Here is an 11,735-nt window from a genome sequence, read left to right as displayed (position 1 = left end):
TAGTTTGTTAAAATATGCATTTTAGTTCACAGTTTATATAGAGTTACTTAAAAAGAAAGACATCCTCTTGGCGACATTTGCGTTTCATGAATGAATTTGATGATCCAATAACATGCCCTCTTGATATTCGCCTGATTGTTATTTCAATTCAGTGATTAATTTATGTGACCATCGAAGAATTTTACCGATTTCTTTTATTCTATTAAATTTTAAGATGTTTCGTGATTACAAAATTAAAACCAATAGAAAATGAAAGAAAAATATAAGTGAAAGCATGTGAAATGACTAATGTTAAGTAAGACCACCTATAATTCTCTGGATATAATTCATCTTTGGGCATGGATTGTAAATGTTGCCATGGCAATACATAAACAAGGAGACTTTTTATTTCTGGTCAAAATAAACAAGGAGACTTAAGAGTTATCAATTGAACCAGGCCCCCCGTAAAAAATAATGTGCTTAAACATTTCATTTATTCCATTTGGAAGATCGAAAACCTTGTAGAAATTAGGATTATCACTGTGTGGGGTCGTTGTTACATCTATGGTCTCACCTTTATAGTTTAATACTATAATTTTCCTGCATGAAGCGTCATATTGAAATTTTCTAACGGGGAAAAAACCGGAGCCCATGGGAGGTTCAGGTATGTTTGCGGGGCTATAAGCCATTCCTCCCCATTCAATGTTCGTAGCAAAGGTTGCCAAGTCAGTGAAGATGTGTTGAGGCCAAAAACCGAGTTCTTTATGGGTTTCTTCAAGCAAAACCCACCAATTTCCATTCACTAGATCCTTTTGATTTCAAAAGAAAATGTGTAATTAGTATCTCGTTATATAAAGAATTGTACTATTGAAAAACTTGAAAACAATTCTAGAAAGAGAAATGTAACATATACCCGATCGATGTACATTGGATATTCAAATATGTGCTTAGGATCTCCACGGCGTGAAGTTTTAGTAAATGGCGCTTCAATTGGTAGTTGGTTATCTACTAGTACAAATCCAGGACATAGTGTATTGAAGCAATGCTTTTTACCGGCCTAAAACACATTAAATTATTTATGAAGTCTTAATAATTTCATGAACACGAGATAGAAATTAACAGGTACTCGTGAAAATAACTAACCTGAAAATGTATAAACCTCCTAGTTTTACTATCGCCATATAATGTTGGATCCACCTACTCAAGAAATTGAAGTATCATAATAATTTAATGGTAGCTTATTGATACACATTAATTCTAACTTGCATTATATCTTAGAGGTGCAATATTTAATCCTCTAAACACAGAATAAATTGTTTGCAAGAAATCGAATATAACATAATAAGAAATGGACACATTATTAAACTTACTCTCCAACCAACTTGTACAACGTCTGGTCCTTTTTGAACTTTCAATCGGCATCCGCTATGCTGCTGACCCTTAGCATAAGGCTTCCATATAGTAGCTGTCATTCCAGCTCCCCCGAACTTGTTTTTCGGATCATTTGGAGTTGAAACTATTGCAACCTTCAATATTTTAACAAATTAATTTTTTTTTTAACTAAATAAATTAAACCTAGCTGAAAAGACAACCAAAAACTAGAAAATTTAAAGTTACCCTGTATCCTTTTGCAGATAAGAATCTTCTTTTCAGCTCACTACTGTGGTTGCTAGTCTGTGTAAAAGTAATAAATTAAAATATATGAGATTTTCTGCTAATGGTGAAAACTAAACATCTTTAAGATATATACATGGATTATCTTTTTCTTATTTATTATATTATGAATTGTTAACCTGCATGATTACATAAATATATAACTGAAACAATAGATTCTATTGTTTGGAAACGGATTATTAATGCTATAAGCAGTAAATTGATTTTACATTATCTTACCTTACCAAATTGAGTATAAAGTGCGACATCTTCGGGTGGTGGCATAAGTCTTTGTCTGATAAGATCATCTTTAGTAACTCTTTTGATAGGAACTGATCCTAAAGGACAACCTCGATCGTTTAGCCATATCGTCGATGACTTATTAGTTGTTGGGGGAACTGAAGTTTGCATTATCCTAGGTAAGGTAGGCTTCATCTGTCCATCCAAAACTAAAATTCTAGATCAATATATCCTTGTTTAAATGTTTATAGTAATAAATAGATATTGGAATGACATGCCTTCGGATGAAAATTGTGATTCTTCAACGATGGATGATCAAATGCAGGTTGCTTGTAAAAATCCACACAATCATATATATCTCCATACTTAGTCTGTGAATCAAAACTTTATAAATAAGGTATTTTGGTTATAGCAATTGCATATCTTGCTATCCAATGTTTAACCCGAAACAAATACTACCTTAATGGTTGTGATTGCAGGTTTGTTCAAAAGTTTAAGTTGTCTTTCCAACTCTTGATCCTCTACTTCTGATAGTTTTATTTCTCCTTGAACCTCAGTATAACTCAGAAGAAAATATAATACCAGCAATGTTTGTTGAATAATTCCTCGATTTATCTGCATTGCCTGAATTCATGAAGTATGTTTTTATTGGCATGTAAGTCAGGATATATGAATGTAAAACAAACTAACTAGGGACGATAATTAATCCACATCTACATCAGGCAAAAGTACTCATAGAGCATGAGACAAAACTATAGTTTTAATAAGTCATTTGGTTTTTGAGGTTTTCCTAGACCAACACTTTTTTCAAACATAGTTTCCAACTTATGATCATTTCATCACATTAAATTCCTAAAGTTATTAACTATTGATCGAACTAAGTCATATGTACTAACTTTATAAGAACTTTTACATGAATCATAAATGTAATTTTACTAGCTGTGACAAAGCATCTATCATCTGTTACTTGATATCAATCGACGCTTGTTATAAAAAGTTAAATCTAACTGCCTTTTAGCTAACTTGACAGTGCAAATTTCATTCTATCGTCATTGTATATAAATTAAACTCTTCAATTGGTGGAGAGAAGAATGATGGCATTTGAGAAAAACAGTTTAACTACCGTCAATTTTCAGAGAGAGCATACACCAAACAGATCTAAAAGTGGAAAAATAAAGAAATTCAGTTGTTAGAGTGGAAAATAAAAAAATAAAAAATAAAAAGAAGTTACAGAGGCACCTTAAACTATATAACAAGCTACATTATAATATCAAAACACAACATGATGAAAGCACTAAAAAGTGTACTTACTTGTTGCTGTGTGTTTGTAAGTTGATGTTACTACGAGGGAGATGTTATATAGAGAGGTAAATGAGATTTAAATTGGTTAATTAATGTAGTTTCTTCTGAAGCAGGATTAACAAAATCTGCAAAAAGTTTCAGTCAACGAACGTTTAAATTCTAATGCTCATTTCTGAGTAACATCCAAAAAGATAATCTTATAAAGATTTTCTATTTAATGAAGGTTGACTGTTCACTTCTTAGTAATCTACAAAAAAAAGATAATCTCGCCACATAAATTATGATCTCTCCTTGCGTAAGAATTTGGAGAATGACATGTTTCTGATGATTTTTTTTTTTTTGTTTTTGAAAAACAGTTATCGTGCTTCTCACGAACCAATTCTGTAAAATAAGCTTTCAACCACAAGTATATAAAATCTTGGTCAAGAAGTGACGTGACGCTTATCTTAGAACAGAAAAGTTATTTATCTTTTTTTTTATTATTATCCAAACCCCCCCCCCCCCCTCGCCGCACCCACCCCCGCCAAACATATTGTCCAAGTTCTTAAACATTTTGATTCTTTTCCTATATATCTTTTTCAGGCGGTATATATCAAGTAGATCATAATCAAATCATTTTTTTGGCGCGCGGATTGTCCTTCAAATGCACTTGTCTTTAATTTTTATCCTTAGCTTAATACCATGAGGTTTGGGATTCGAATCTCGGTTCAGTAAAAAAAATAATTCGCAAGGTAGAGTTTTGTAGCAAAGTTAGGCCTATTTGGGCCAAAGTTAAGCCTTACGGCAGAGTTTTGCAAAATTCCAACTGAGTGTAAAAAAAAAAAAAAAAAAAAACTGCCTTAATGCAAACCTCTACCTTAAGGTAGAGATTTGTCTTATGCTGGAAGGCAAAACTTTGCCTTAAGCTAGAGTTTACTGCAAACTCTACTTAAGGCAGAGTTTGAAGCTCTGCCTGAAGGTCGTAGAACTCTGCCTTGCGAATTCAAACTCTACCTAACGATTTTTTTAAAATTTTTTGACTGAGTAGTAATTCGAACTCGGAACCAAAGAATTTTAGCGAGGGGAAAAATTTAAGACCACCAATTTGAGGGCCAAAAATTAAAGACCACCCCCCAAGAAGAACAATCGTGCAAATTGCCCTATTAAAATTGTGGTACATTCAGCCAAATGAATGCACATTAACCATCCAAACATTCATCATAAAAATCCATAAACCCACAGGCCTAAGGTTGTCTATTAACGGGCCCAAGGTTTTCCTTCCCGAGCCCAAATGATTCAGCACACAAAGTCCAACTCAAAATACCAAAAGAGCAGGGGTCAGTCGCACAAATGCTCTATTTCGGGGGTTGTCCTTAATTTTTGGCCCTCAAATTACTGTTCTTTAATTTTTTTCCCTTTGGCACTTTAAGTGACAGAAAATACTCCTGAGATTCTGGGTTCGAACTCCAGTAGAATATATAAAAAAAAATCGCAAGGCAGAATATTTGCTACAAAATTCTGTCTTGCGAAATAATTTGTGAATGAGGGAGAAATAGGTAAGGAAGAAACTATATGATTCCACAATCAATTGGGGATCAAAATTCAAAGAAGGGGATTAAAAAATAATTCTTATGCATAGAGTTCAACAACTTATATATATGCAAAAAAAAAAAAAAAAAACTTACTCTATTTACATAGCATAATTTATCATTGAAGAGTTCAATTGAACTAAATTGAACCCCCTTCTCTGTCCATAATCATCAAACTAACAAGCAAAATGAAGATTCCAAATGGAAATTCCTTGTAACTAGCTAGATTAACATTTGAGATAAATCTTATGAGTGACAACAAAAGATGGACAACATATATACTTAAAAAAAACTTATACTTACTCCTTCCCAATTTATGTGGCAAAGTGGCACCGTTTGACTAGACACGTAGTTTACGAAAGAAATAAAGACTTTTAGAATTTGTGGTCTAAAATCAGTCTTGAATATTTTTGTGATTGTAAATCATTTCATCAAGGATAAAACTGGAAGTTTGAAGTTAAATAATTTATAAATATAGAAAGGTTACGTTCTTTTTGGGACAGACGAAAAAAGAAAATGTGCCGCGTAAATTGGGAGTATTTTTTTTTGTATTGAAACCTTTTTTTCTTTTGAGTTGTAGACTGTAGAGACCTTAAAACAGGGACAAGAGAAATTATATACTTAGCTGTAAGTCCACTTAGTTTTTGAATAATTAGAAGTAAAACCAATTAACCTTTCTTTATACCGATTGTTTGCACCGCATGACCTTTTTTTGTATTTTATCTCCAGTTAACCACTCGAAAGAATCCTCATTAGATGTAGTTAGGTGAATATTTTTAGACAAATTTGGCCGCACTGGACTAGTAGAGGACAAAAATTAAAGAGTTGCATAAGAAAGGCCATTTTAGCAAATTCCCAATTTATACCGCTCCAGAATTCACTAGGAGAAATGGACAAATAGCCACATTTTGGATCGCTAATCAATATTTGGCCCTAGTATCAGAACTAATCAAAATTTAGCTGCTGTCTAATACATAAATAAAAATGTGGACAAGAACATCCTTAGCTAAAACATGAAAAAATTCCAGTAAATGTGCTAGAATTTAAAGCATTTACAAGCGAAACTCCAACACACTGTATTGGAATTTGAACCACTCCTCGCAGTTGTGTACACATAAGGCGCCAAAATTAAATCAACCCATTCTTGGGTAACATTCTCCATTCGCCCAAAATTTAAACGGATTTGATTATAATTTTTTTGTTGACTTGACTCTATGAGCTTAATTCGAAATAGATCGTCACATTAAAGAGCCAACTTAAAAGGAATCAAATTGTTGTAAACTGATGGGTGAAATGCAACTCAATTTCAAGTATACGAAAACAAAATTTGACACTGGAATTATGTTGTTTGGAAGAACTTAAAGCAAATCAAAGTTTTATGAAAAGTACATGGGAGATTTGCACGAAAGGCATAGTACCGCATGCAATCATAACAGCATTTATGTGATTAATTGTATGGGATTCACTTTTAAATTTTATAGTATTTGGATCTTGATTAGCTTTGTATGGTTAAAACAAATATATATACACACATTAAATTAAGAGTTAAAGCATGAAAGTTTCATAAAGAGGTTGGCGGAATGTGATTTTATCAACCGCAAATTAATGAACGTACATGACATTGAATAGAATTTTGCAAACGAACAATTCTACATATGTTTTTATTGTCTAATTGGGTCCTTAGGTCCCCCGAAAAACATATAATGCGGAAACTTTTCAGGTCCCCAATATGGTTGATCATTGACCCTATAATATCTTTGATTGTCAAGAACTATGGGTGTATGTTTTGCATTTATCGTTTGGGCATTACCATCTAAAACTATAAGTCCCCGACAATAAGCATCAAGATGGGGCTCTGGAAGTACAGGGAAAACACCACCGCCCATTTGAGGATAAGATACACCTGCATGCTGGAGTGTATGTCACTCCTCCCCACTCGACACTCGTAGCAAAATTGTCTAATTCGGTGAAAATCCTTTGAGGCCAAAAACCAACTTGAACTTGATCTTTTCCAATCAAAAGCCACCAGTTTCCATTTGCTAGATCCTTTAGTTTTCAAAAGATGTAGTTTAGCATTTTCGAAAGGCTCGAAATTCTAATGTTAAGCAATTATTGAAAAACTTAATAAACTAGACAAAAAAATACATAAATTGTACCCGATCGATGTACAAAGCAGTCTCCCATATTGTCTTCCCCTTTCGAGTAACTGAGTGGAATACGCCATCAATAGCTATATCACTGTTTACTAATACAAAGCCGGAGCATATTGTGTTGAAGCAATGTGTCTTTCCAGCCTACAAACATTGAATAATTAATAAACCATCATATATTGAGGTGAACCGCTAGATTGAAAGATCCAAATTTCATGAACACAAGATAGAAATCATTTAATGAAGTACCTAAGAAAACTTACTTGGAAATGTATAAAAAGCCTAGTTTCAGTATCCCCATATAACATTGGGTCCACCTATAACAAGAAATAGAACGGTCATAACTAATGAAACTATTGCAAAGTAAGAAAATAGTTGAATTTATTGTAATAAATAATGGGTTAAACTTACTCTCTAACCAACTTGAATTCTATCTGATCCTTTTTGAATCTTCATTCGGCTCGCACTATTTTGTGTACCTTCAACCCTAGGATTCCATAGACTAGCTACCATTCCAGCTCCAGCAAACTTGTTATTTGGATCATCCCGAGTTTGAACTATCGCACGCTAGATATAAAAGATAATTTTTTTTATTAACTCATTACATAGATTATCCAAATTACCTTTATATTTATTCACTTGAAATCTTAAGTGGAGCTTAGAAGAATTGGTCAAATGATAAATCGCTAACCAACTTATTCTACATGTTATTACTTCAATTTCAACCCAAAAGCGAAATATAACACACACACACCATAATAAAAAAAATAAAAAAAAAAAAAGAAGAAGAAGAAGGATTCAATATCATATTCATGTACCGTGTATACTCCTGTTGCCTTAAGATTGTTGTTAGTCTGCACAACAGTATATGTCAGATTTATACATAAAGAATTAACCTATTATACTGTGTAAGAAGAAATAATTTGGTGCAAGATTATCTTACATCCTCTAATTGAGATTCAAATGTGAAATCTTTTGGTGGAGGCATACGTCTTTGCCTAATAAGATCATTTTTTGTAACTCTTTTGATGGGAACAGTTCCAGAAGGACAACGGTCATTCCCTGACCATGTATTCGGAGATACATCAATTGTTGAGTTACTTGGAATTTGCTTATCTTTGTTAAAGTGGGTTTCATCTGCAAATGCAAAACTTGTTTTAATTTATCTATCTAAACTACTACAACCTTATAAAGATTAATACAAAAAAAAAAAGAGTAAATATGTACCCCAGGATGAAAATTGTGATTCTTCAACGATGGATGATCAAATGCAGGTTGTTTGTAGAAATCCACACAATCGTATGTATCTCCCCATCCAGTCTATGAACCAAAAATTTCATAAAATTATTAGTAATCTTTGTTGCACTATTCGACGTCATGCTATCGGATTAATGTTACTTGTGAATATATAAAATTGTTGAAGAATAATCAGTCAAGAATAAACTTGTAATACAAATAACCCAAAACACACCTTAATTGTCTTGACCGATGGTTTGTTCAAAAGTTTAAGTTGCTTCTCCAATGCTAGTTCCTCTAGTTTGGATAACTTCATTTCTCCTTTAACTCCGTCATAGCTCACAAGCAAACACATTAATACTAGCAAAGTTTGTAGAGCGTTTCTTTGATGAATCATCATATTCTGAATTCATAAAGAAAACCAATATTAAGGAACCAAATATAAAACAAAGATATAACCACATTTCATTGCATAATGTAAATAAATGGACTCTACCCAGAAAATGATTATTGAGAAAGAATAAAAAGAAGTGTCAAATAGGCACCTATGAAGATTGGAACTATGTATGAGCTGTGTTTTAATTTGGTGGCCTATTCTTCTATTAATTTATAGAAAAATGTTGAGAGTTCTAAATGGTACGTGTAAAGCATAAAAAGGAAAGAGCTTATTTTGTGGAATTTGTTTGGATAAAACATTTAATAATTGGATTTTGTTCAAATTAAAATTAAGTAACGGATATGAAAGGAGAATAATTATTTTTTTTTAAAAAAAGAAGTGTAAATGTGCCGTGAAAATGGGAGGGGTCGTATTATCAGGAATCCCAATTAATGAAATCTGCAAATATTGCTATTTAATGCTTTATTACTTGGCCTATGGATATTCATAATATCTCACTCTTGATATACATTACTAGTATATCCCCTCTTTTTTGTATATATCTTCTAAGCTGATTATTTATTTCCTTTTTTTTTTTTTTTTTGCAAGACATTCCATTATCAAGAATCCTTCTAACTAGTACGTTTATGAATAATCAAACTTAAAAAAATAAAAAATAAAAACTCCAAATGGGAAAGTACTTGTAGCTAAAATATGAGATCAATGTTATGATTGACATACGCTTAGTTTGTGAATAATTAGATAACCAAATCATAATCTTTGCACCGTATAGCCCTTTTTTTTCAGGCCACTTTTTAAATGTTATCCCCGTTAGATTACTTTGTGTGTGTGCGGGGGGGGGGGGGGGGGGGGGGGGTTTGAAATCATGTAAAAGTAGAGAAATTTACGTTGTAAGTCAATGGAAAAATCATTTAAAAGTAGTAAGAAATTTACGTTGGATAAATATTTTCTTTAGACAAATTTAACCCCACTGGACTAAAGAGGGAGAAAAAAAAACTATTAAAAGTTTGCCTAAAAAGAGCACATTTGTGCAAATAGTTTATACTGTTCGAGATTTCACAAGGTCAAGGCTCATTAACAAACGCTAATTTCCTATCAAAGCTTGAAATTGGAGTCTCAAATCCTGTGGCCAAACGCCTACTTAAATCTATCCTTTGTACTCACATATATGTTACATTTCTCGCTTATCTATTTGAAATAGAAATTTTAAATTTAACCCGTGAAAATGTAATCTTTTTCAAACAGAGCAATTAAACAGAGGACCTACTTATATGTGTAGGCACCTATCACATTTTCTTTGACAAACATCTAATATAAAGATCGAGTAATAGAAGAGTTTTTGAATGGCTGTTATATACAAGATATTAAAGTTAAGGGTGAATAGCGATTTTAGTCCCTGAGTTATTACTTAATTTCACTTTTAATTCTTGTATTATTCGGCTTAGCACATTTAACCTTGAATTAAATAAATTGTGTAGTTTTGATCTCTAAACTAACCAAACTAACGGAACTGAGGAAAACTTAACAGAATGCTTATTTGCGGTGATTTGGTGATTTCTCTTTTTTTTTATTTTTTACCAGAACAATGGAGTAGGAAAAAATGCATATATTGTATCTCATGCCAGATGGCATGCTTTTTGTAGATATTGCTTGTGAACTAATGATACTTTTGCAAGTTATGTACTAAAAAATCTTTAGTTTTGGGGCTTGGGCAGTATATATCTTAGATAGAGTTCATCATATTTTGTTTTTAATATTTTTTTTCTCAGCTATCCCTGCCTATCAAACGTCAAGACTGACAAGGTCTATAGACTATATAGGTTATCAATTGCCTCAATGAGTTTTTAATTCAAGCTCTTGCTGTCAGCATACTATAGGATCTACTCTTCTCCCTTCTCTCTCTCTACCCCCCCCCCCCCCCCCCCCCCCCCCGCCTCCCTTTTCTTTTCCTTTTTATATTTTTCAATTCAATATTCTGGTTTTTCAAGCACATACTCCGTTAAGTATTCCTCGCTTTCGATTGTTTGGCTAGTTTAGGGATCAAGACTGCATAATTTGTTTAATTATAAGGTTAAATGTGATTAGCCGAATAACACAGAGATCAAAAGTAGAATTAAGTAACAACTCAGGGACTAAAATCTATATTTACCCTAAAGTTAATGGGATTCTTAAAGGAAAATTTATGTTAATAAAGTTTATTGCTTGCTTATAAGAAACGGAAAAGGGTCATATTTACCCTTGGTACTCTTTAAAAATGATTATATTTGTCCTTCGTTATTCTTTTTTGATTTATTTATCCTGACCATCCTATTTTGGGATCATATTTACCCCTGAACCATTAATTGCCTTTGTCCCCACCTTATTATTCCACGTGACGCCTATGTGGATATTATTTTCTTTTAATTTAAATATATTAAATTAAATCCGACCCTTCCCAAAATAAACCAACCCACTTGCAAAATAAATGCAGTTGACATTAACAGACGGAGACCTTCTTGAAGCTTCTCGATACGAGTGGAGTCGAAGTCGGAGGAGAGGAAAATTGGGTGAATTGAAGTCGATCTCTGGAACTTTGCCTTTAACTGTTAGTTTTAATCTTAGGAACAACAATTTATCTGGTCAAATTCCTTAGACTGGTTCATTTAGATATCAAGGTCTAACAACATTTTTTAGTAAACCCATGTTATGTGGGTCTTCTTTACAAAAAAATTGTAAAAACAGTACAAACAATATTCATCGGATCAAGTTCAGGGTTTATTAGGTAATGACGCGACGAATTCATGTAAGGGGTTAAAACCTGGATTTATTATATTGATCGGTTTGGCTAATGCATTTGGAGTGGCATTCATTGGACTAGTGATTATTTACTGGTATTGGAAAAAGGAAGACTGGTGGTTGCAGCTGTACTGGAAAAGGGAAATTTGGTGGGAATGAGGAGAGAATGTTTTGTGATTTTGCATGTATTAATGGGTTTCCGAATAATGATTCGGAAGTTTGAGTCTGAGAAGGGAGGGGGGGGGGGGGGGTGGAGGTAGTGGTGAGGAGGGCGATCTTGTGGTTATTACTTTGGGGCTCAAGTGGGTCGATTTATTTGAGTTGGGCCGGGTTTAATTTAATATATTTAAATTGAAAAAATATAATATCCACGTAGGCGACACGTAGGATAACAAGGTGGGAACTTGGAGAGTTAACGATTTAGGAGTAAATATG

At 33.0% G+C, this 11,735-nt stretch overlaps 2 protein-coding genes across 2 annotated transcripts; both read right to left on the bottom strand.

Moving 5' to 3' along the window:
* Positions 1-364: 364 nt before the first annotated feature.
* On the bottom strand, positions 365-3,240 carry LOC132638095 (protein neprosin-like). The gene is made up of 9 exons (XM_060355079.1): positions 3,184-3,240; positions 2,332-2,496; positions 2,151-2,243; positions 1,873-2,067; positions 1,597-1,653; positions 1,350-1,505; positions 1,123-1,176; positions 893-1,036; positions 365-788 (listed from the first exon to the last, which is right to left on the bottom strand). The coding sequence occupies exons 2-9, from the start codon at positions 2,491-2,493 to the stop codon at positions 414-416; spliced, it is 1,236 nt and encodes a 411-aa protein (XP_060211062.1). The 5' UTR covers positions 2,494-2,496; positions 3,184-3,240; the 3' UTR covers positions 365-413.
* A 3,344-nt stretch (positions 3,241-6,584) lies between these two features.
* Positions 6,585-8,483, bottom strand: LOC132637095 (protein neprosin-like). Its single transcript, XM_060354242.1, has 8 exons — positions 8,364-8,483; positions 8,120-8,212; positions 7,883-8,029; positions 7,711-7,746; positions 7,316-7,459; positions 7,156-7,209; positions 6,899-7,036; positions 6,585-6,788 (listed from the first exon to the last, which is right to left on the bottom strand). Exons 1-8 carry the CDS (start codon positions 8,481-8,483, stop codon positions 6,585-6,587), a joined length of 936 nt encoding a protein of 311 aa, XP_060210225.1.
* Between the last annotated feature and the right edge of the window lie 3,252 nt (positions 8,484-11,735).

The sequence above is a fragment of the Lycium barbarum genome, chromosome 4 (assembly GCF_019175385.1).
Source record: "Lycium barbarum isolate Lr01 chromosome 4, ASM1917538v2, whole genome shotgun sequence".
NCBI lineage: Eukaryota > Viridiplantae > Streptophyta > Magnoliopsida > Solanales > Solanaceae > Lycium > Lycium barbarum.
This window is presented reverse-complemented; position numbering and strand designations above follow the sequence as displayed.

What these genes read in the sequence shown, in the direction of transcription:
- LOC132638095 (XM_060355079.1), bottom strand. Translation starts at nt 2,493, where the DNA reads ATGCAGATAAATCGAGGAATTATTCAACAAACATTGCTGGTATTATAT. An exon ending in TATCTGCAAAAGGATACAGG is followed by an intron (nt 1,506 to 1,596) that starts GTAACTTTAAAT and finishes AAAATATTGAAG; the next exon opens with GTTGCAATAGTTTCAACTCC. An exon ending in TTGTACAAGTTGGTTGGAGA is followed by an intron (nt 1,177 to 1,349) that starts GTAAGTTTAATA and finishes TTTCTTGAGTAG; the next exon opens with GTGGATCCAACATTATATGG.
- LOC132637095 (XM_060354242.1), bottom strand. Translation starts at nt 8,483, where the DNA reads ATGTGTTTGCTTGTGAGCTATGACGGAGTTAAAGGAGAAATGAAGTTA. An exon ending in CATCGGTCAAGACAATTAAG is followed by an intron (nt 8,213 to 8,363) that starts GTGTGTTTTGGG and finishes TTTGGTTCATAG; the next exon opens with ACTGGATGGGGAGATACATA. An exon ending in CTGCTTTGTACATCGATCGG is followed by an intron (nt 6,789 to 6,898) that starts GTACAATTTATG and finishes TGAAAACTAAAG; the next exon opens with GATCTAGCAAATGGAAACTG.